The following is a 24264-nucleotide window of genomic DNA, read 5'->3' as shown; positions in this document are numbered from 1 at the left end:
GTTTTTTGAGACAGGGCCTGGCTCTGTCCCCCAGGCTGGAGTGCAGTGGCACGATTTCAGCTCACTGCAAGCTCCACCTCCTGGACTCCAACAGTCCTCCTACCTTAGCTTCCCAAGTAGCTGGGGCTACAGGCATGCACCATCACGCTGATAAAGACATACCTGAGACTGGGCAATTTATAAAAGAAAGAGGTTTAATGGCCTTACAGTTCCACGTGGCTGGGGAGGCCTCACAATCATGATGGAAGGTGAAAGGCACATCTCACATGGTGGCAGACAAGAGAAAAGAACTTGTGTAACAAAATTCCCCTTTTTAAAACCATCAGATCTTGTGAGACTTATTCACTATCACAAGAATAGCATGATTCAATTACCTCCCATTGAGTCCCTTCCACAACTCATGGGAATTCAAGATGAGATTTGGGTGGCGACACAGTCAAACCATATCATTCGGTCCCTGGCCCCTCCCAAATCTCATGTCCTCACATTTCAAAACCAATCATGCCTTCCCAACAGTCCCCCAAAGTCTTATTTCAGCATTAACTCAAAAGTCCACCATCCAAAGTCTCATCTGAGACAAAGCAAGTCCCCTCTGCCAACATGCCTATAAAGTCAAAATCAAGTTAGTTACTTTATAGATACAATGGGTGTACAGGCATTAGGTAAATACAGCCATTCCAAATGGGATAAATTGGCCAAAACAAAGGGCTACAGGCCCCATGCAAGTCTGAAATGAATTGGGTCAGTCAAGTCTTAAATCTCCAAAATGATCTCCTTTGACTCCACGTCTCACATCCAGGTCACAATGATGCAAGAGGAGGACTCCCACGGCCTTGGGCAGCTCTGCCCCTATGGCTTTGCAGGGTATAGCCCAACCTCCTGGGTGCTTGAACTGGCTGGCATTGAGTACAGCTTTTCCAGGTGCATGATGCAAGCTGTTGGTAGATCTACCATTTTGGGGTGTGGAGGACAGTTGCCCTCTTCTCACAGCTCCACTAGGTGGTGCCCCAGCAGGTACTCTGTGTTGGGGCCCCAACCCCACATTTCCCTTCGGCCCTGCCCTAGCAGAAGTTCTCCATGAGAGAGAGTCATGTCCCCGCAGCAAACTTCTACCTGGACATGCAGGTATTTCCATACATCCCCTGAAACCTAGGTGGAGGTTCCCAAACCCCAATTCTTGACTTCTGTGCATTGGCAAGCTCAACACCACATGGAAGCTGCCAAAGCTTGAGGCTTGCACCCTCTGAAGCCATAGCCCAAGCTTTAGGTTGGCCCCTTTCAGCCACAGCTAGAGAGGCTGGGATGCAGGGCACCAAGTCCCTAGGCTACACACAAGGGGACCCTGGGCCCGGCCCACGAAACCACTTTTTCCTCCTAGGCCTTGGGCCTGTGATGGGAGGGGCTGCCTTGAAGACCTTGGACATGCCCTGGAGACATTTTCCCCATTGTCTTGGGGATTAACATTTGGCTCCTGGTTACTTATGCAAATTTCTGCAGTGGGCTTGAATTTCTCCTCAGAAAATGGGCTTTTCTTTTCTGTCACATTGTCAGGCTGCAAATTTTCTGAACTTCTATGCTCTGCTTCCCTTACAAAACTGAATGCCTTTAACAGCACCCAAGTCACCTCTTGAATGCTTTGCTGCTTAGAAATTTCTTCCGCCAGATACCCTAGATCATCTCTCTCAACTTCAAAGCTCCACACATCTCTAGGGCAGGAGCAAAATGCCTCCAGTCTCTTTGCTAAAACATAACAAGAGTCACCTTTGCTTCATTTCCCAAGAAGTTCCTCGTTTCCATCTGAGACCACTTCAGCCTGGTCTTTATTGTCTATATCACTATCAGCATTTTAGGTAAAGCCATTCAACAAGTCTCAAGGAAGTTCCAAACTTTCCCACATTTTCCTGTCTTCTTCTCCAACCTCTGCCTGTTACCCAGTTCCAAAGTTGTTCCACATTCTCAGGCATCTTTTCAGCCACACCCCACTCTACTGGTACTTGCTGCTTCACCTGTCACCTTTATGTTTTGGAGGCAGATTCCTTCTTTAAACCTCGTGAACCAACCTCTGCAAGCCTCAAACTTTTCTCCTGCAGCTTCCTCACCTCTCTTAGCATTCACAGAAGTGAAGAGACTTAGGGCCTTCCTCTGCATTAGGCTTTGGCTTCAGAGAATGTTGTAGCTGGGTTCACCTTCTACACAGACCACTCAAACTTTCTCCAAGTCGGCAATATGGCTACTTCACTTTCTCATCATTTGTGTGTTTCACTGGCATAGCATTGTTAATTTCCTTCAAGAATTCTTCCTTTGTATTCACAACTTGGCAGACTGTTTGGCACAAGAGGCCTAGCTTTTGGCCTATCTCAGCTTTTGACATGACTTTCTCACTAAGTTTAATTATTTCTAGCTTTTTTTTTTTTTTTTTTTTGAGACAGGGTCTGGCTCTGTCACCCAGGCTGGAGTGCAGTGGCAGGATCTCAGCTCACTGCAAGCTCCGCCTCCTGGGCTCAAGCAATCCTCCCACCTTGGCTTCCCAAGTAACTGGTACTACAGGCACACACCATCATGCTCAGCTAATTTTTGTATTTTTTGTAGAGGCAGGGTCTCACTATGTTGCCCAGGCTGGTCTCGAACTGCTAGGCTCAAGCAATCTGCATGCCTCAGCCTCCCAAAGTGCTGGGATTAAACGTGTGAGCCACCACGCCCAGCCTATTTCTAACTTTTAATTTAAAGTGAGAGACATGCTATTCTCCTTGTCTCTTGAATACATCAAGGCCACTGAAAGGTTATTTATTGGTATTGTTCTGTCTCAGGGAGTAGGGAAGCCCAAGGAGAAGGAGAGAGAAGGGAAAATGGCCAATCTGTGGAGCAGTCAGAACAGAGACAACATTTAGTGATTAAGTTTGCCATCATCTATGACTGCTTGTTCATGGTGCCCAAAATAATTACTAGAGTAATAAGAAAGATCACTGATCACAGATTACTATAACAGATGTAACAATAATGAAAACTTTTAAAATATTGTGACAATTATCAAAATGTGATATATGCTGTTGGAAAAATAGCCCCGACAGACTTGCTAAACACAGGGTTGACACAAATCATCAGTTTGTTTAAAATAAAAAGGAAAAAAGCAATATCTGCAAAGAACAATTAAGTGAAGCACAATAAAACAATTCACGCCTGTAGTTTTTCTGCCACTCCTCCCACTCCCAAATTCGCCACTCCCATCACTCCATTACAGATATGTTAAACCATCTGACACTGCCCCATAGGTCACTGGATATGCTTCTCTCCATACTCCAGCTTTTTATTTCTCTTTCTGTGCTTCAGTTTAGGTGGTTTCTATTGTTTTGTCTTCAAGCTTACTGATCTTTTCTGATGCAGTGTCAAATCTGCCTTTAAGCTTGTCAAGTAAATTTTTTATTTCATATATTTCTCACCTTTAGAAGTTCCACTTAGGTCCTTTTTAAAATCTCTTTTCTCATTCTTCACATTTGCCTTTAAATCCTCAAGCACACTTACAATAGCTATGTAAAGTCCTTTACTGCTATCTCCATCACCTCTGTTATTTCCATGTCTGTTTCTATGAACAGATTTTTCTCTGGGCTACAGAATAATGGGCTACATTTTTCTGCTGCTTCTTTGCATGCCATAAAGTAAAGTAATTTTGGATTGGATTATGGATATTATAAAAGTATATTGTTGGATATCTGAATTTTATTTTCTTTCTTTAAAACATGTTCAGTTTTCTTTTAAACATATTCAGACAAGCAGAGAGCCAAATCATGAATAAGCTCCCGTTCAGAATTGCTGCAAAGAGAATAAAATATCCAGGAATACAGCTAACAAGGGAAGTGAAGGGCCTCTTCAAGGAGAACTACAAACCACTGCTCCAGGAACTCAGAGAGGATACAAGCAGATGGGAGAACATTCCATGCTCATGGATAGAAAGAATCAATATCACGAAAATGACTACACTACCCAAAACAATTTATAGATTCAATGCTATTTCCATTAAACCACTGACATTCTTCACAGAATTAGAAAAAACTATTTTAAAATTCATATGGAACCAAAAAAGAGCTCGGATAGCCAGGACATTCCTAAGCAAAAAGAACAAAGCTGGAGGCATCACATTACCCAACTTCAAACTATACTATTAATAGCAAAAAAATTTGCAATTTTTATGACAAAGTACTAATCTAGCTAATACACAAAAATATCATAAGGACTGATTTTTAAAAAAATAGCCAATCAAAAACAAAGGACATAAAAAAGCTATCTACTGAATAAAATAAACTCAATCTCACTCACAAATTAATAAAACAAACATTGGAACAAGATTTTATATTTACCTATCTGATAAATAAAAGTAAACCATATTTTCAAAAGGTTCGATAACAGCCATTCTCACACACTTATTAAGGAAATGTCAACTGGCATATCCTCTCTAGAAGACAGTACCTATCAACAGAAAAAATGTATATAATTCTTTGATCCACTATTTCTACCAAAGTCATACCAACACATGTATATGTACACATACACATACACGCCATTCCCAACATATGCAGGATACTTCTTCTAATATTTTTTGATAGTATTAAAATCTAGAAATGATCTAATAGTTCACTAATACAGAATTAATTTTAAGTCACAATATATTCATAAGCATTACAAAGCTCTTAAAAATAATGAGATTATATATAAAGTGTTGATACAGAATAATTTTTTAGATCTATTGCTAAATGATGTAAAATGTCAATATTGTCAGACTGAATAACAAAAGTTGTATTATGATCCAAACTATATGCTGTCTTCAAAAGCAGGACTATAGTTAAAACAATACAGTGAAGCTGAAAATAAATGGAAAAAAAGAGATAAACCATGAAAACAGTAAGCGTAAGGTAGAGCGGCTACATAAATATCTGATAAACTTCAAGACAAAAACATTACCAGAGATGAAGACACAGTGGAATAACAAAAGGCTCAAGTCATCAGAAAGCATAAAATAAATGTGTAAGTACCTAAGAGTAAAGCTTCCTCAAAATGCCTGAAGCAAAAAATTGACAGAAATAGAGAAGAGACAATTCCACAATCATACTTGGGATATTTTGACACTTCATTTCAGAAATGCATAAAACAATCATATCAAAAAAGAATCAGGAAAGATAATACATGATCTAAACACCATTAACCACCTTAACCTAACTGATATATGCAGAATGTTACACCCAACAACTGCAGAATACACATCCTTATCAAGTGTATTTACCAAGAAAGACCATAAGCGGAACTATAAACAAGTTGTAATAAATTTGAAAGGATTCAAATTTTAATTTTTATGATCACAATGAAATTAAATTAGAAATCAAAACAATAAGATATCTAAGAAACGACCTAAAATTTGGCAATTGAACCACACAATTATAAAAAACTAATGCATTGAAGAAAAAATTCTACAGGAAATGAGAAGCTATTTTGAACTGAATAATAACAAAAAAAATCAAAATTTCTGGAATGCAGCTAAAGCAGTGCTTGGAGGGAAATTCATAGCTCTATAGAAAAACAGTAGTTTATGGGAGGAAAGACAGAAAGGTATAAGATCAGTGTAGAAAGATACAACCTACAGTTCCAATGTAAGGAACCAGAAAAAGAGCAAAGTAACTCCAATAAGAAAAGAGAAGGACATAATAAAAATAAACCAGAAATCAATAAAACCAAAAAAAAGTAAAAATTAACAAAAACAGAAGTACTTTTTTGAAAAGATTAACAAAATTGACAAATGCCTCATTAAACTAGTAAAGAGAAAAGAAAGAATACAAATTACTAGAATCAGGAATGAAAGTGGTTGTTGCTACAGAATCTACAAAGATGAAAGGTAAAACAAAGTAACAGAAGAACGACTTTACACCAAATTTTCTAATTAAGTGAAATAAAGAAATTTCTTTAAAATTAACTAAAACTGACACAAAATAAAACAAAATCTGAATATAAGATATATGTTTATATATCTCATATATAAATATATCATATATAAATTTTCTTTTATATGTATACATATAAATCTACATATATACATTATATATATATAAACACAGAGACACACACACACACATATGAAAATTTGGGCAGGGTGCAGTGGCTCACACCTGTAATCCTAGCACCTTGGGAGGCCAAGGAGGGAGAATCACTTGAGATCAGGAGTTTGGGACCAGACTAGGCAAGACAGTGAGATCCCATCTCTACAAAAATAAACAAAATTACCTGGGTGTGGTGTCACACACCTGTAGTCTCAGCTACTAGAGAGGCTGAGATGGGGGGATCACTTAAGCCTGGCAGGTCAAGGCTGCAGTGAGCTGTAATTGTGCCATTGTACTCCAGTCTGTACAAAAGAGCAAGACCTTGTCTCTAAACCAGCCGCCTCCAAACACACACACATAAATTTTAATTTGTTATTAAAAACTTTCCAGCAAAGAAAATTTCTGGCTCAGGTAGTTGCATTTAGGTCTATCTATCAAACAGTTAAGAAAGAAGTAACTACAGTACTCCATGAATTACTTCTGCAAACAACAATTTTAGTAATTTAATAATATCTCATTTAACGAGGCCAAGTAACTCACACCAAAATCTGACAAAGGCATTCCAAAAACAAAATTCCTACCAATATCCATCATATAGTTTCAAAGGGTATTAGGAAATAAAATACAGCAAAATATAAAAAGGATACATTATGGCCAAGGAATATCTAAGGAATTCAAGGTTGATTTAACATTTGAAAATCTTACAAGTAATATACCACATTAAAAGAATAAAGGTGAAAAACCTTATGATTATCTCCATAGATGGAAAACAAGTATCTGTCAACATTTAACATCCATTCATGATAAAAGAACAACAAGAACATCTCAGTGAAATAGGAAAAGAAGGAAATTTCCTCAGTGTGATAAAGGAAATTGATATAACTGATGAAAACTCCACAAGTCATGCCACACTTCAATTTTTTTTAGAAAAGCAGTATTTCAAAGCTTTTATGGAAATCTTGAAGAATGTAAAAAATATAGAAGGAGACAATTTTTTAACCAAGACTGTAAACTAAAAGTTATAAAACATGTATTTGTATATATAAAAGTTTAAAACGTATGAGTCATAAATTATTATAAAGACAACAGACTAACAGAAGAGTAGACAAAGAAGAATTAATTCTATAATCTACAAAACACTTTATAAATTAATTAGAAAAAGACAAAGAACTCAAGCAGGACTTAGGAATAGACAATTCACCAAAAAGCAAATCTACATGCCCAATAAATTTATGAAAAGGATGTTCAAATTCACTAGTCAGAAAATACAAACTATGAATATTTTATAGCAACCATTGTGTCAAAAATTAAAAAGAATTTATACCTGCACACATTTAGAGACTCTCACATATTGTTGGTGGAAATGTACTACAGCCTTTCTGGAACACATTTTGGCAATATCTATTAAATTTAAAAATACATATCCCTTTGATCCAGGAATGCTACATCTGGAAATCTGTCCCACAGATTAAAAAAAAAAAAAGCATATGCTTTTTGATCCAGCAATTGTATTCTTGAGAACCATTTTCCAAGAAATAAAATTCCTACTACACAAGAACATGTATAACAGGATGCTATTGTAGCAATGTTTGTGGTAGGAAAATAATGGAAACAAATACCACTGATATGAAAATTAATGAATAAATTATAGTGTAACTATCCTATTTCTCACTTGGTATTCATCACAAAGATTTATTTAGATCTTTACTGAGTAACCTGGAATCGTATTTCCATGGAGTATTACTGAGTGAGAAAGATAAGAAGCAGAAAAGCAAGCCATTAAAGTGATAAACCAAATAAACATTACAAAAAAAGCTCTGCTTTTATTTCTGTCTGCTGTATCATATTGTAGAAGATAAATATGATTAAGATGGGTTGGCTTTCAGTCATCAAGACTGAGGGAAGGCCTATGGGTGGGAAATGCGTAGACCCCAGCCAAAAAAAAAAAATTTCAAAAACAGGTAAATAATGCTAGGTGCAGTGGCTGACACCTAAAAATTTTTAAATAGGTAAATAACTACATTTATGATATAAAAACTCAAGTAAAATTATGTATTTGTTTACATACCAAAGAAATTAAATTAAAATTAATCTTATAAAAAGCTTACAACATGGTCCTTGGAAACCTTTTTACTTTATTCTCAATCTTAAATTAGAAGTTCTGCAATTTAAACTTGATTTTCAAGTTCTTTCCCTCTATGTAGACAAAAAAAGAGCCTCCAGTCTGTCTTCCTGTCGGAATTAAGTTTTAATTATTATCTAAGTAGATAATAATGCCTGATTCTGACGATGATCCTGAAGGAAATATCACAAAATCTGTCACAAAACTAAGGAAAGAGAACAAGCGTATACACAACATCACTTGGCCACATCCTTCCATGGAGCTTGCTTTGGAACTCCAGCCAGCTTTTTCCTCACCAAAGAGGTAATCTGCACTATATATAGTGCATGAAATCAGAGATAGTAAAGTTAGATTTAATGTTCAGTATTAAGTGCTGCTGACATCTCAATGTAAATCTAAACTCAATAAAGTTCTTCAATTAGAAAAATTTTACTAAAGTCGAGTCGTTTTTAAAAATAATGTCATAGATTCACATCTTCAGAAAAATAAATGTTCCTAACTTTTATTCTAAAGGGTCTGAGTGCAAAGAGAACAACAATCAAATTTTTAGGTAATTTCCAAATTCCAACATTATGATGAATAAATTTTACTAGGAGAAAAAATGAGCACAACAAATTTCAGTCAGCATAAATTACTTAAATGCAAGTTCAAATATGTTGACATTATTCAAATGTTAATTGTACATCTTTACATAATTTATAAAGTTGTCCAAAGAAAACATTTCATCTATTTCTAAGTAAAAAACCAATATTTTATAAAACAGATTATAAAGATTGATGCTTAAGAGTTCACTTTGAACTTCAATAGTGTAGATGCTATAATAAAAACCCTGCAGTCAATATCATAAATTATGTCTTTCTTTATCTTTAATATGACATTCAGCAATAGGAAGCCCTCATTTCTAGGTATTTATTTTCTATTTTCACTTAGAAGATCAGCAGGTGGTATATAAAAAGAAAAAGAGAGAGGATGTACTTTGACTCTATTCTAGCACTAAATGGAAATGAATAAGCAAATAAAAGAAACAAATATTGTATACCATAAAGGTGAGGAAGAGAAATCTAGACTTAGAGAAACGAGTAGTAAAAACTGCAATGAAGTTAATTGAGACAGTTAACCTGTTTCAAAGGACTTATTTTAAAAATCAGAAAATGTTTTAAAGAAACACATTTATGCATATACACAAAAGAAAACAAAGATTATACATAGAGAGAAAAACAACATAAGTCTTAAAAAAAATGTGGAGGTGACTCATTAGAAATTTCTAAGACTAAAAAGGTCAAAATAATTATTCCAGAATAAGAATACCCACATAGAGTTACCTTTTCAAATTCACCATTGCCCAAGGAATCCCAGTAGGTGTGTTAAAGGCAGGAAGGAGTTTCTCAGCCAATTGCACTGCTTTAATCTTGAATATCTGAGATTTAAAATATGAATATTCATAAATTATAGCCATTAGTAAGCATTTACTTATTGCTCTCTCTCTCTCTCTCTCTCACAGTATACATAGCACAAGGTACTGGGTACATGGGAGCACAGGGTAGGAAAAGGCATCTCATTGGTACCAGGCAGCATTTGGCAATCAGAGAGTATGTTTGCAAACTGGATACTAAGGAAAGTTAACCATGCAAAGGCCTAAAACAACAATTAATTGAAAAGGAAGGACATAGTTTTGGTGTTGATAGTCTATTTTCAGCTGGCAAAAAATTCAAGAAGAAACATTAGGCTATGGACTTTTCATCCACGGTAAACAGGTTTAGTTCAAAATATAAGCAAAAGAAAGAGGTAACTCAATTTGCATAAATGCCCTTAAATTACTCTGAGCATGTTATGTCTCAAAATTTTCCATCAAGGTTTAATCATATTATAAAAAAGGAAAGAAAACATTTGAGTTCACATGCTAAGTTTACTTTGAGAGTTATAAATGCTTCATTTGTCAGTCCCAATTGCTGCTTTTTTGGTATTCAAAAATAATTGCCTAAATATCAGTGGTCTCCAAACTTTTAAAATCATATAGATAGTAAAATTTCTACTATTTTCTTAGCATGTAGTATTATCAAGATGTATATAGTAAAATTTCTACTATTTTCTTAGTATATCCCAATACGTAAGTGTGTGTACTTAACTTTAGAGACCACTGACTTAACAGATTCCAAACTGTGACTGGGTCATAATGTTCTATTAGGAAAAGTAGCACATTCTCCTATATGTATCAAGTCTATCCCCTCTCAAATGGTCTCCAAATTGAGTGGTTATTTAAAATTCCATCTCTTTACTGCAGCCAAATACTTTTGATAAAAATATTATTAGATTCTTCTAATAATATAATAAGTAATTGAAGATCTGGAATGAATCAAAATTTTCAGTTGAGATTATAACAAAGCATACCAACATTACTGGGGAAAGAAAATATTAGAGAGAAATATGTACAAGTAGATAAGGAAATATCATAGAGGTAATGTATCCCCATTACTCTTTCCTTCATGCACTCTCCTTCATTCACTCTGTCCCTCATTAAGATGTTCCGAAGTTCCCTCAACAAGGCAAAAGCTTCTTAGCAGAACTTTTAATTAGATATATTCACACAACTACAATTTACCATTTCCTTCAATATCTACTTTAACATCAAAACCCCAAAGAAAAACATTATAAAGTCAAAGTTGTAATAATGTTCTCATATTCATCTCATTAATTAGAAAGAGCAAATGTAAAATCAGTTCTCTCTTTATTAACATTTACATGTTAGTAAAGACAAGTTACCTTATATAGCAAACAGTATTGCTTCTGTTTACCATAAAGACAAAGAAATTAACTTTCTTATCTAGAAACTAATATTAATACTATATCTTTGTTAATCACACATTTTGTATCACATCTTTTCTACATATAAACTTAAAAGTGATAAAATGACCTACAAATATAAACTTTTTCTAAATAGAAAGCATGCTCAATTCACTTCCAGAATAAACCAGTAATATATTGTCTAATTTTCAACTAAAAATATTGTATCATTAATAGCAATTAACATATAAACAGTTATAGTAGACAGGTCTAAAAGAAAACAACACCCTAATGTCATTGAGAAAAAATCCCTTACATAGTATATAAATCTTAATTTATAAATATATGAACTCTTTAACAATGTATTTTAGACTTATCTTCTCTATTTTCAGAAAAATATTTTGGTAGGCAACAGCAAATCAGTTTTCAGTATGCAATGCAGGCAAATAATACAAAATCCAAAAAGTATCAAAAGTAAAAAATTAAGTCTCTTTTTCAGTTCTGTCCATCAGCCACACAATTCCTTTTACAATGCAACCACCTGTTAGCTTCTTTGTATTTTGTGCCAAATCAGTCCCATGGTACACATGGTTTCTGGTCAAGTCACATAAAATCTTCATTCCCAAACCTCACAAAAACAGAAATTCTGTTGCAATTTACACACACTCAGAGTCTCTGTCTCTCTCTAACACAGAATATCACACATTCTGAACTTGCTTCTTTAATATATTGTTTTGTACCTTGGAGAGCTTTCCAAAGCAGCCTACAAAGGGCTACCATCTCATTCTCTTTGGTGGCTGCAGAATTTCTTCTTTTATGGATACACTGTAATTTATTTACTCAGTCCTCTATTAATGGACATTTAATTTGTTTCTACAGTATATGGCTATCTAAGATAAATTCCAGAAGTGAATTTGTTGTCTCAATCAGTATAAGCATTTGAAATTTTGGTAAGTTACTACGAATTTGCCCTCCATATACGCTTTACTAATTTCTACTTCTACCAGCAATTTATGAGTGGCTCTTTCATGATATCTTTGTTAACACAAAGAGCTTTAAAGTATAAGTAACGAAAGTTAGGCTGGGCATGGTGGCTCACCCCTATCATCCCAGCACTTTGGGAGACAAAGGTGGGTGGATCACTTGAGGCCAGAGGTTTGAGGCTAGCCTGGCCAACATGGTGAAACCCCATCTCTACTAAAAACACAAAAAATTAGCCAGGTGTGGTGGTGTGCACCTACAGTCCCAGCTACTCAGGAGGCTGAGGCCAGAGAATCACTTGAACCCGGGAGGCGGAGGTTGCAGTGAACCGAGATCACGCCACTGCACTCCAGCCTGGGAAACAGAGCGAGACTCTGTCTCCAAAAAAAAAAAAGTAAGACAACACAATAGGTAACACAGAACCACTGTAGATTCTTGAGGAGGGAAGTGACATTAGGATCTATATATGCTTCTTATGCTTGTTTTCTTTATTAGAGTGCTTAAGTTACTAAGATAATATTTTTGCAGCCTATTCTCAATCTAGCAGTCAATGTGGGAGTGTTAGAAGTTTAGAATCCTCAAATGGCTCCCTATCTCAGAGCAAAAGCCACAGTCCTTACAAAGGGTATATACCTATATCTAAGATGTATCCCCATTACCTTCTATGGCTTCACCCCCTCCTTCATGCACTCTCCTTCATTCACTCTGTCCCTCAGGCACTCTATATTAGCTCCACTTGCCTCTTTTGTTGTTCTCTAAGGATGCCAGGTATGTTTTTGTTTCACTGTCTTTTTATTTGCTATGCCTATTAAATATTCTTACAAAAAATATCCTCACCCACTAATCTCCTTCAGGTCTTCACACAAATGTTACCTTTTCATGGACTCCCTAACCATCCTATTTGAAATTTAAAATCCTTTATGCCCCATCCCACTTTATTTTTCTCCTTGGTGCTTACTGCTAACAGTGTATGTTCCATCATGTACAATGACAGAGATAGTGCTAAGAAATGCATCATTAGGCAATTTTGTCATTGTGCAAACATCATAGGGTATACTTACACAAAGCTAGATGGTAAGGCCTACCACACATCTAGGTTATATGGTACACCTATGACTCCTATACTACAAACCTATATAGCATGTTACTGTATCGAATGTTGTAGGTAATTTTAACACAATGCTAAGTATTTGTTTACCTAAACATAGAAAAAGTACAGTAAAAATATAGAATACAAGATTAAAAATGGTGTATCTGTACAGGGCACTGACCATGAATGAAACCTGCAGGACTGGAAATTCTCTGGCGAGTCAGAGGATGAGTAGTGGGTGAATGTGAAGGCCTAGGACATTACTGAACATTACTGTAGATTTAAACACTGTACACTTAGGCTACGCTAATTTATTTTTTACAATTATCCTTCAAAATAATAAATTAACTTTGGCTTACTGTAACCTTACCATATAAACTTTTTAGAGTTTTTTTTAACTCTTTGACTCTTTTATAATAACATTTAGCTTAAAAACACAAATATATTTTACAGCTGTACAAAAATATTTTCTTTCCTTATATCCTGATTCTATAAGCTACTTTCTATTAAAATTTTTTTTTACTTTTTAAACTTTTTTGTTAAAAACTAAGACACAAACACAAACAATACCTAGGCCTACACAGGGTCAGGATCATTAAAACATCACTAGGAAATAAGAATTTTACAGCTCCATTATAATTTCATGGACCCACCATCATATCCATTGTTGACTGAAGCACAGTTATGTGGTACATGACTGTATATGTGTATACATACATACTCTCTCACATATCTATCTTATTTATTTATTGCCTATTTCCTCCACAGTAAAACATAAGCCATAGGGGTACAAGAATTTGTTTGTTTTAAATTTGTTTGTTTTCAATGCTTAAAACAGTGCCTGGCATATAGCAGATGCTCAACAAGTATTGACTAAATTAAGACAAAAGGTGCAGAGATTTAAAATAATCAAATTATCTCCTCCCATTTCCATACCAACTCTATCCCCCTAATATGTGATATTAATATACAAGGGCTTTAAGGACTTTTTAATATGTTCTACATAAATGTTGGGATAATGATGATGATGATGATGATGACAAACATATTAACTCATTTAATCCTCACAACAAGCTAGTGAGGTAAGTATTAATTTTGCCCCCATTTTACAGAGTAGAAAAACTGATATAAAATGAATAAGTAATGTATTTCCCAAGGTCATACAGGTAGTTAAGCAGTTAGTCTGAATTTAAAACTAGGCAGTCCAGCTCTAAAGTCCATGTTCTTGACCACACACACACACACACACACACACGCACACACACTCCTACACCTTGCATTATCTAATCTTAATTTTTATAGTTAATATTTAAATTCCTCAAAAATATTTTATTAATTGATGTGTATACCTCTTTGTCTTTTATCTTGTATCTTCCCTCTTGAATGACAGATTCAAATTCTGGGTTGTAGCTATTTTATCTCAGCAGTTTAAAGATACTACTCTAAAATCTTCTGACATCAATTGCTACTGAGAACTCCACTGTCAGCTGTCATTCTTTTTTAAGTAATCAGCCCTTTCTCTTTGGTAGCTTTTAATATTTCCTCTTTGTTCTTGATTATCTTTTCACATATTATTTGTTCCATTAAACTCATCTGAGATTTCTGCCAAATATTCTCTGAAACCTCTCAACCTATTTTCATCTCTCAACTCTTTTGCTTATTTTCCCTCTTTGACTCTCTATACTGCATTCTGGATAAATTTTTCAGTATCACCGTGAGAGCACAAGTACCCTTAAAGGCTAGATGGCTGTTCCTCAGGACCAAGTGAAGGTCACTGCAAAACTGAGGGTTAACACAAAGAGACAGAAACACATTCACACACATTTCCCTCTTAAAATGCACCTGCAAATAATAATTTTAAAACTCAAAATGAAATCTAAGATTTTATTATACTTGCAAGCTAATAAGTCAGCCTTCCACAGTTTCATAAATGTTGGCAGAAGACACAAGACTACTGGGTCAGAGATAAAAGGCTTTATTATTTATAGCAAAGTAGCAGCCAAAGCTTCAAGTTCATTTGCATTGGACTATACATGCCCCACCTCCACCCCAATCACACTGGGATGATGCACAGAGCCCACGATGAATGCCTGTACACACAGTGGGTTACATTATAGGAGAACATTCAGCTTGTGGTATCTCTTCTATGGTAAGCGAAAGTAAGCCTGTTTAACCGGGGTAAGACATTACCTCATCCCTACAAGCACAGTTGTGATTATATGGGTAAAGAGCAGTCAGGGACTTGCATTGCTGGTACATCCAGCACAAATGTGCAGGGACATGCTCAGGCCCCAGTGTTGGACTGCTTTTCTAAGCCTTCATGTCAGCAAGGTGAGTTCCTTCCTATAGCAGCAGCTGGATCCATTTGGAAGTTTTTCCAATACTTGTAGAACCAGCTTTATCACCCTCAAAGACATCAGTCATTATCACCCACCCCAAAGACATCAGCACCAGCAATAACCTGCTAGCCCACTCTCATCAGAGGTCTGAGTTTCAGCTTCGGATACCCCCTCCTCTTAAAGTTTCTAAGTTTTACTAATTAAAACCTCTTCCCCATATTATGTCAACCCTGTTTGCTTCCTGTAGGAGCCACCTCTATGATTCCTACAGAGTATTCTTTTTAATCTAGCATTTTCCTAGTTAACAACTTTATACCTAATTAATCTTTATATTAAATTTTCTCTGTTCAAGTAACTAGATGGATTCTGTCTCTTGACTAGACTTCTAAAAAATAAATAATCCATATATATGTATTTTTGAAACCAAGTCTCATTCTGTTGCCCAGGCTGGAGTGCAACAGCACGATCTAGGCTCATTGCAACCTCCGCCTCCTGGGTTCAAGTGATTCTCCTGCCTCAGCTTCCCGAGTAGCCAGGATTACAGGCATCTGCCACCACACCTAGCTAATTTTTATATTTTTAGTAAAGACGGGGTTTCACCATGCTAGCCAGGCTGGTCTCAAACTCCCAGCCTCAGGAGATCCGCCCGCCTTGCCCTCCCAAAGTGCTGGGATTACAGGCATGAGCCACCACGAAAGGCCAATAATCTATATTTTATTACCTATTACAAAATATTTGCTTAGTTTCAAAAATAGAAAAACTAAAAAATAAAAAAGTTTAAATCATAAACAGTTCCTCTATCTTGACCCAAATACTGTTAATGTTTTTATGTATTTCTATCCCTTTTTTCTATACATAACATACAATTAAGTAGCTGGATTTTTATTCCATGTTTGGCTGCTACTGACATAATAACACAAGTAACTTTTCCAGTTTTACAAAATTGTCTAATTTACTATATCCATATCCTCTCCTTTCTATTCACTCCTCAACCTATTCCAACATGGCTTCTGCTGCCATCATTTCACTGAAATAGATCTTACTAAGGATTGATCACACATGTGAGCAAAAGCATTTTGTTATTATTCACAAGTTCTTCCTTAAAATACATTCTTCCTTTGTGTTCAATAATCCTATAATCTCCCTGCTTCCTTTGGTTTATCCTCATCTATCTGGCCTTTGATGTTGTATTTCTTGGGGCTTAATTCTAGGCCCCTTTCTCTTCCTATCCTAAATTGTCTCTCTGGACAATTTCACAATGTGCTTGATTTCAATTATCAGCTACCCAGCAACTGACTCCCAAACTTACATATCTAGTCAATACTTCTCCACTGAACACCAGACCCATTACATCTCTCTACTACTTATTTTCACTTAAATATAAACAAAATCTCCTCAAACTCAAAATACCTAAAATTAACTCATCATCTTCCCCCTCTAATCTAGTATTCAAGCATTTCCTATTTAATAACTATCCTACCATCAATCTAGCACCAAAAACAGAAACCTGAGAGACAAAATCAATTCATTCTATCTTATATCTCCCTCCAAAAATCACCCAATCCTTTTAAATTTATCTCCAAAATACCCTGAAATCATTTATATCTCTCATCTCTACAACACCATCTTAGTCTGAGTTGCCATTATTTCTTGGCAAAATACTGTGATGACTAGCTGACTGAATAGATACACACACACACACACACACACACACACAGAGCTGTAACCAACTACTTGTCTATAACTTGCTTTAGTCACTGAATATATCAAGCACATTTTTCCTAGTTAAAATATATAAATGTAGGTTTATAGTTGAACTTTATCCTATGGTAACAGATATATCAATTTATTCAGTCACTCTCCCATGGATGAATATTCAGGTCTTTTTCAAATATTTTCTACTACAAATAGTACTGCAATTAACATCCTTTTGAGTATACCTTTGTGTATCTACTCTGTTACTTTTAGATAATAGATTCCTAGAAGTGGGTCGCTGGGTCAGAGTATTTTAAATTTTAAATATTTACTTCACACAGCCAAATTATTTTCTGAAAAGATAATATCAATTTATATTCTAACAGTTTATCACACATTTGTTAAAATGCAAAGTATACATTTAATTACATATTATACATACAACATAGGTACATTTTATTGCATATAAATTAACCTCAGTAAGGTCTTGAAAGTCTCTACCAGGCAAAGAATGTGGAAGGGTGAGAGGCTATTACAGACAGAAAATCATGATATAGCTCTATAAACACAGGGAGATAAAACAATGTGTTCTAAATAAATAGTTTCACAATACTGTGGTTTAATGTAAGTGTCAAGTCTGGAGAATCTCAGGAAATAGTAAATAGATCCCTCAGATGATCTCTTTTACAGCTTTTGACCTCTTTAGAAAGTACTCCCTCTACTTTCTATGGAAACTGTCATTCTATCTGTCTGCAAACAAGAAACTCCATTCCATCTATTACCTTAAAGCTTCTGCAAATGCCATATAATCACATTTCCAAGCCTCCTCTGCAACTAAGGTAGTAAGCAACACGGCCTTTCTTTTGTTACTCAGGGGTATGCAAATTAGGTTAGGTAAGGGGAACTTAGAGACCAGAGATGGTGGGGAATCCATTTAGCCATTCAGCTAATAGGTAGTGGCAAGCTCATCTCATTTCCAAAAATTTTTAAGGACAGTATCCAGTATCAGTGGGACCATCAGTGCAAACTGCCAACATGTGTGCAGTAATGACTACAACGAATCAGTATTGCGATGGCATTCCTGGATACACAGAATTTAGAAAAAAAGGAGAAGTACAACTGTCATTATTTGCAGACAACATGACAGTGTATCTCAGAAATCAAAAGGAATCTAGCAAAAAAACTATACAAGCGAATATGAACAAGGTATTTTTCTTGCTTTCTTGCAATGCTAAGATTTTCATTACAGTGTAATGTAATGTAAATAGTGAATAGCTAAATGTAAACAGTGAAAATAGAACACCTTCCTTTATTCCAGATCCTTGGGCAAAAATATTTTAATATTTTATAATTAACATATAGTTTGCTGTAGAGTTTTCGTAGGTGTCCCTTATCAGAATGAAAAATAATAATTACCTTCTAGTACAGGTTGAGTAGCCCTTATCCGAAATGCTTAGAACCAGAAATGTTTCCAATTTTGGATTTTTTTTAATTTTGAATTATTTGCATTATACCAGTTTAGCATCTCTAATCTGAATCCTAAACACTACAATGAGCATTTCCCTTGCACCCCATGTTGGTGTTCAAAAAGTTTAGGATTTTGGAGCATTTCAGGTTTTTGGATTGGGAATAATCATGCTGTACTAGTTTACTGAGTGATTTTAATCATGAATGCGTGTTGCATCTTGTCAAATGCTTTTACTAAATTTATTGCAATAATTATATGATTTTCTCCTTTATTGTTAATTAATATGATTAATTACATTAACTGCTTTTTCAAATGTTTAACTTTGCTTTCCTACGATAAAAGAAATTTTTCTTGATATATTATCTTTTATATTATATAAAAACATAAAAGATATCTTTTATATTACATAAAAACATAAGATATCTTTTATATTACATAAAAACCTAAAAGGTATCTTTCTTTCATATTACATAAAAACATAAAAGGTATCTTTCATATTACATAAAAACATAAACGGTACCTTTCATATTACATAAAAACATAAAAGGTATCTTTTCTATTACATAAAAACATAAAAGGCATCTTTTCTATTATATAAAAACATAAAAGGTATCTTTTCTATTACATAAAAACATAAAAGGTATCTTTTCCATTATATAAAAACATAAAAGGTATCTTTTCCATTATATAAAAACATAAAAGGTATCTTTTCCATTATATAAAAACATAAAAGGTATCTTTTCCATTATATAAAAACATAAAAGGTATCTTTTCCATTATATAAAAACATAAAAGGTATCTTTTCCATTATATAAAAACATAAAAGGTATCTTTTATATTATATAAAAACATAAAAGGTATCTTTTATATTATATAAAAACATAAAAGGTATCTTTTATATTATATAAAAACATAAAAGGTATCTTTTATATTATATAAAAACATAAAAGGCATCTTTTATATTATATAAAAATATAAAAGGTATCTTTTATATTATATAAAAATATAAAAGGTATCTTTTATATTATATAAAAATATAAAAGGTATCTTTTATATATCTTTTTTATATTCTTATATATAATATGTATCTTTTATATTATTGCTAGCTATGCTTTACAAACATTAATAGTTTGTTCAGGATTCTTGCTAATGTATTTGAAAAGTATACGGCCGGGCGCGGTGGCTCACGCTTGTAATCCCAGCACTTTGGGAGGCCGAGGTGGGCGGATCACGAGGTCAGGAGATCGAGACCCCGGTGAAACCCCGTCTCTACTAAAAATATAAAAAATTAGCCGGGCGTGGTGGCGGGCGCCTGTAGTCCCAGCTACTCGGAGAGGCTGAGGCAGGAGAATGGCGTGAACCCGGGAGGCAGAGCTTGTAGTGAGCCGAGATCACGCCACTGCACTCCAGCCTGGGTGACAGAGAGAGACTCCATCTCAAAAAAAAAAAAAAAAAAAAAAGTATACTGGTCTGTAATTTTCTCTTGCTATATTGCCTTTCAGGCTATGATGTTAGTGCTATGCTGGCCTCTGAAGTAGAGTTGCAAAATGTTCCCTATTCCTCTGTGGAAGAATGATATTTCTTTCTTATTTGATATAATTCACCAATAAAGCCATTTAACTTGGAGTTAATTTTGTGAAATAGCTTTTTATTACGAATTCAATTAATACTGCAAATGGCATACTTCTTGCTTTACTTTGACTCAGTTTCGATAAGATTGTTTTAGAAAAATTGTTTTGTCTATGTTATTAAATTTTGCAAAAAAACTGCTTATAATATTCCATTATTATGACTTTAATGTATGTGGAATCTGCAATGATAGCCTAATATTGGCAATACCATTTGCTCCTGCTATCGGTAATCTGTCTTCTGTTATTTCTTGATCAATCTAGCTAAAAAGGTTTATCAATTCTGTTGATACTTTGAAAGAATCAACTTTGTAATATTTTCAATTTCCTTTTTAATTGCTTACTTGATGTCTATTTATTTAAAAACATATTGCTTAATTTTCAAATATTTGAAGTTTTTCCTGACGTCTATTATTGATTTCTAATTTAATTCCATCATGGTCAAAGATCGTGCTTGTTTCTTGTTTTTGAGAGACAGGGTTTTGCTCTGTTGCCCCAGCTGAAGTGTAGTAGTTTGATCATGCTCACTGCAGACTCAACCTCCTAGGCTCAAGCAATCCTCTCACCTCAGCATCCTGAGTAGCTGGGACTACAGGTACATGCTACCACACTCGGCTAATTTTTGTATTTGTTGTAGAGATGAGGATTTGCCATGTTTTCCGAGGCTGGTCGTAAACTCCTGAGCTCAAGCAATCCACCCACCTCAGCCTCCCAAAGTACTGGGATTACAGGCATAAGCCATTGAACCTGGCTATACTCTGTACTATTTCTAACTTTTTAAATTGACTGAATGTGTTTTATGATCCAGCATACAACTTATTTTTGGTAAACATACCATGTGCACTTGACAAGAAAGTGTATTCAGCAGTTGTTGAGTAAAGTGCTCTATAAATAAATATCAATTCATTTAAAATAGCTCATAGTGTCATTCAGGACTTCTACATCATCTTTGATTTTCTATCTGCTTATTCTATCAATTTAAGAGAAGAATGTTGAAGGATCCAACAATCTTTGTGGAATTACCTTTTTAATAAAAAATTAAAAAGGAATCTCCTTTTAATTCTTCCATTTGTGATTCATACATTTCAAAGCACTGTTATTTGATGCCTACACATTTGCTTATGTTTTAGTGTTGTGATTATGTCTTTCTAATGAATGGATCCTTTTTTTCATTATGAAAGGTCTCCTCTTGTCTCTGACAATACTTTCCATCTTGAAGTATACTCTGATATTGATGTCATCATTTAAACCTTTCTACACTTGCTGTTCATATATTATGTATCTTTTTTCCTATCCATTTACTTTCAACCTCTCTATTAAGTGTGTCTTTTTTAGACTGTGAATAGTTTGGTCTTGCTTTTATGTCGTTTTAACTATTTTTGCCTTTGACTTAGAATATTTCATTCATTAAAACTTAATGGCATTATTGATATTACTGGATATAGGTTTATGATATTATTTTTAGTTTTCTGTTCGCCATTTCCATTGCTTTTTGTTGTTGTCCTCTATTCCTTCCTTTCTGTTTTTTTTATTTAAATATTTTCTAGGCAGGGCGCAGTGGCTTTCACTTATAATCCCAGCACTTTGGGAGGCCAAGGCAGGAAGATCTCTTGAGCCCAGGAGTTCAAGACCAGCCTGGGCAACATGGAGAGACCCCACCTCTACAAAAAATAAAACAATTAGCCAAGCATGGTGGTGTGCACCTGTGGTCCCAGCTACTCAGGAAGCTGAGGTGCAAGGATGACTTAAGCCCAGGAGGTTGAGGTTGCAGTGAGCTGTGATCACACCACTGCACTCCAGTCTGGGTGACAAGAATGAGACTCTGTCCCCCCCCCAAAAAAAAGCATATATATATATACATACACACATATATACATACACATATATATACACATATATATGTGTATATATATATATAATTACAGTTTATTTATTGGTGGTTAAGCTATACGTGTTTGCAATATTTTTCTTTAATGTTTGTCCTAGGGATTAATTATGTCCTTAACTTTTCACAGACTATTAAGAGTAATATGGTGTAACTTCATATAAAATGGAGAAACCTTACAATCTTGTAGTTCCATTTCCTCCCACCCTCTTTTATTCCACAGCTCCATGTATTACATCTATGTATGTTATAAACCCAATATAAAATGCTATGGTTTTTGCCTAAGCATTCACGTAATTTTAAAGAACTTTTGAAAAAGTAATCTCTGTGGTTTCTGATGAATGTTCGGCCATCAGTCAAATTAAAGTACCTCCACATGTAACATGTGTCATTTCTCTCTGAATACTTTCAAACTTTTCTCTTTGTATTTGGCTTTCAGCTGTTTGACCATGATATGCCTACATTTGGTTGGTATTTATCATGTTTAGGATCTACTTAGCTTCTTGAAATTCAGGTCTATCACCAAATATAGAAAAAATATAGTCATTATTTCTTCAACTATTTTTTATAGCTATTTGCTCTCTTCATACAGGATTCCAATTCTATGTATGTTGGAATACTGTCCTACAAGTTTCTGAAGCTCCATTCATTTTTAATAAATATTTAATTCTCTTTCTTCACACTGGATAATTTACATTGATCTATCTACAAGTTCACTGACTCTTACCCTTCCAATGACGACAGTCAACACAATGACTTTTTGTTTTAAACACTGAAGTTTTCATTCTAGAATTTCCATGTTATTTCATTTCTGATGAGATTTTCATCTATTTGGTCATTTCAGAAATATTTTCCTTTATGTCACTGGGCATAGTTATAACAGCTGCTTTAACATCTTTGTCAACTAATGCCAGTATCTGGGTTACCTTAGAACAGATCACCATTGATTGACTTTTGGAAAAAAAAAATGGATCATTTTCTCTATTTTTTTCATACATTGAGTAATTTTTAAACTGTATCCTGATCACTGTGATTGATAGGCTTTAGAGGAAGCTGATTCTTTTATATCTTCTGATAAGTGCTCATTTTTTGTTTTAAAAAGCACTTAAATTTGGCTAAACTCAAAATCTAACAATGAGTCCAAGAGCTATGATAGCCTAGTATATGTATATAATTGGAATCCCAGGAGTGGGGCAGGGGGATCTTGCAATACATAAAAAGACATTACATATAAAGGAACAAAGAATTAAAGCAGATTTCTCATCACAAACTATGCAAGCTATAAGGTAATGTAGTGACATTTTTAAAGTATTGATAAGAAAAAATACAGATGTTCACTAACTTACGACAGTTTGACTTAGGATGGTTCAACTCATGATTTTTCAACTTTACAATGGTATGAAAGCAATAAGCATTCAGTAGTAACTATACTTCAAGTGCTCGTATGGCCATTCTGTTATTCGCTTTCAGTATTCAATAAATTACATGAGCTATTCAACACTTTACTATAAACTGGGCTTTGTGTTATATGAATTGGCCCAATTTTAAGCTAATTTGTAAGTGTTCTGAGCATGTTTAAGATAGGCTAAGCTATGATATTTGGTAGGTTAGGTGTACTAAATGCATTTTCAACTTAGGGTGTTTTTAATTTGCAATGGGTTTATCAGGACATAATCCTATCATAAGTCAATGGATGTCTATATTTTAAAAAACAATAACTGAGAATTTTTTAGAAAATAATTAAAGATATCAACCTACAGACCCCAGCAGCTTAAAGAACCTCAAGCAAAATAAATAAGTCTTACTCATACCCCCACTGCCCGACACATACACACACAAAGTAAAACCACTCAGACTCTTCATACAAAACAAAATATAAACAGAAAATTTTAAAGGCAGCCAAATGAAAAAAAAAAGACCTATTACATATAGAGGAATAAGCAATTAAAGGACATTTCTCATCACAAACTTTGCAAGCTATAAGATAATGCAGTGACATTTATAAAGTATAAAGTGTTGACAGGAAAAACTGTAAACCTAAATTTTATACCCAAAGAAAATTTTTCAAAAATATAGTGGAAATAAACTTTCAGACTAACAAAAACTAAAAGAACTCACTACCAATAGACCTATACTATAAAAAATGTTAAAGGAAGCTCTTCCCACAGAAGGAATAAAGTATCTGAAAAACCTGA

General features: G+C 34.5%; 1 protein-coding gene across 2 annotated transcripts in view; it reads right to left on the bottom strand.

The window, feature by feature from the left end:
• MAN1A2 (mannosidase alpha class 1A member 2) overlaps window positions 1-24264 on the bottom strand; it is a 181873-nt gene that overhangs the window by 90159 nt on the left and 67450 nt on the right. For both annotated transcript variants that reach the window (XM_063624683.1, XM_063624684.1), the window contains exon 6: window positions 9525-9619. In XM_063624683.1, the coding sequence (XP_063480753.1) occupies window positions 9525-9619 (95 nt within the window). The remainder of the gene's footprint in view (window positions 1-9524; window positions 9620-24264) is intronic.

The sequence above is a fragment of the Symphalangus syndactylus genome, chromosome 12 (genome assembly GCF_028878055.3).
Source record: "Symphalangus syndactylus isolate Jambi chromosome 12, NHGRI_mSymSyn1-v2.1_pri, whole genome shotgun sequence".
Lineage (NCBI taxonomy): Eukaryota > Metazoa > Chordata > Mammalia > Primates > Hylobatidae > Symphalangus > Symphalangus syndactylus.
This window is presented reverse-complemented; position numbering and strand designations above follow the sequence as displayed.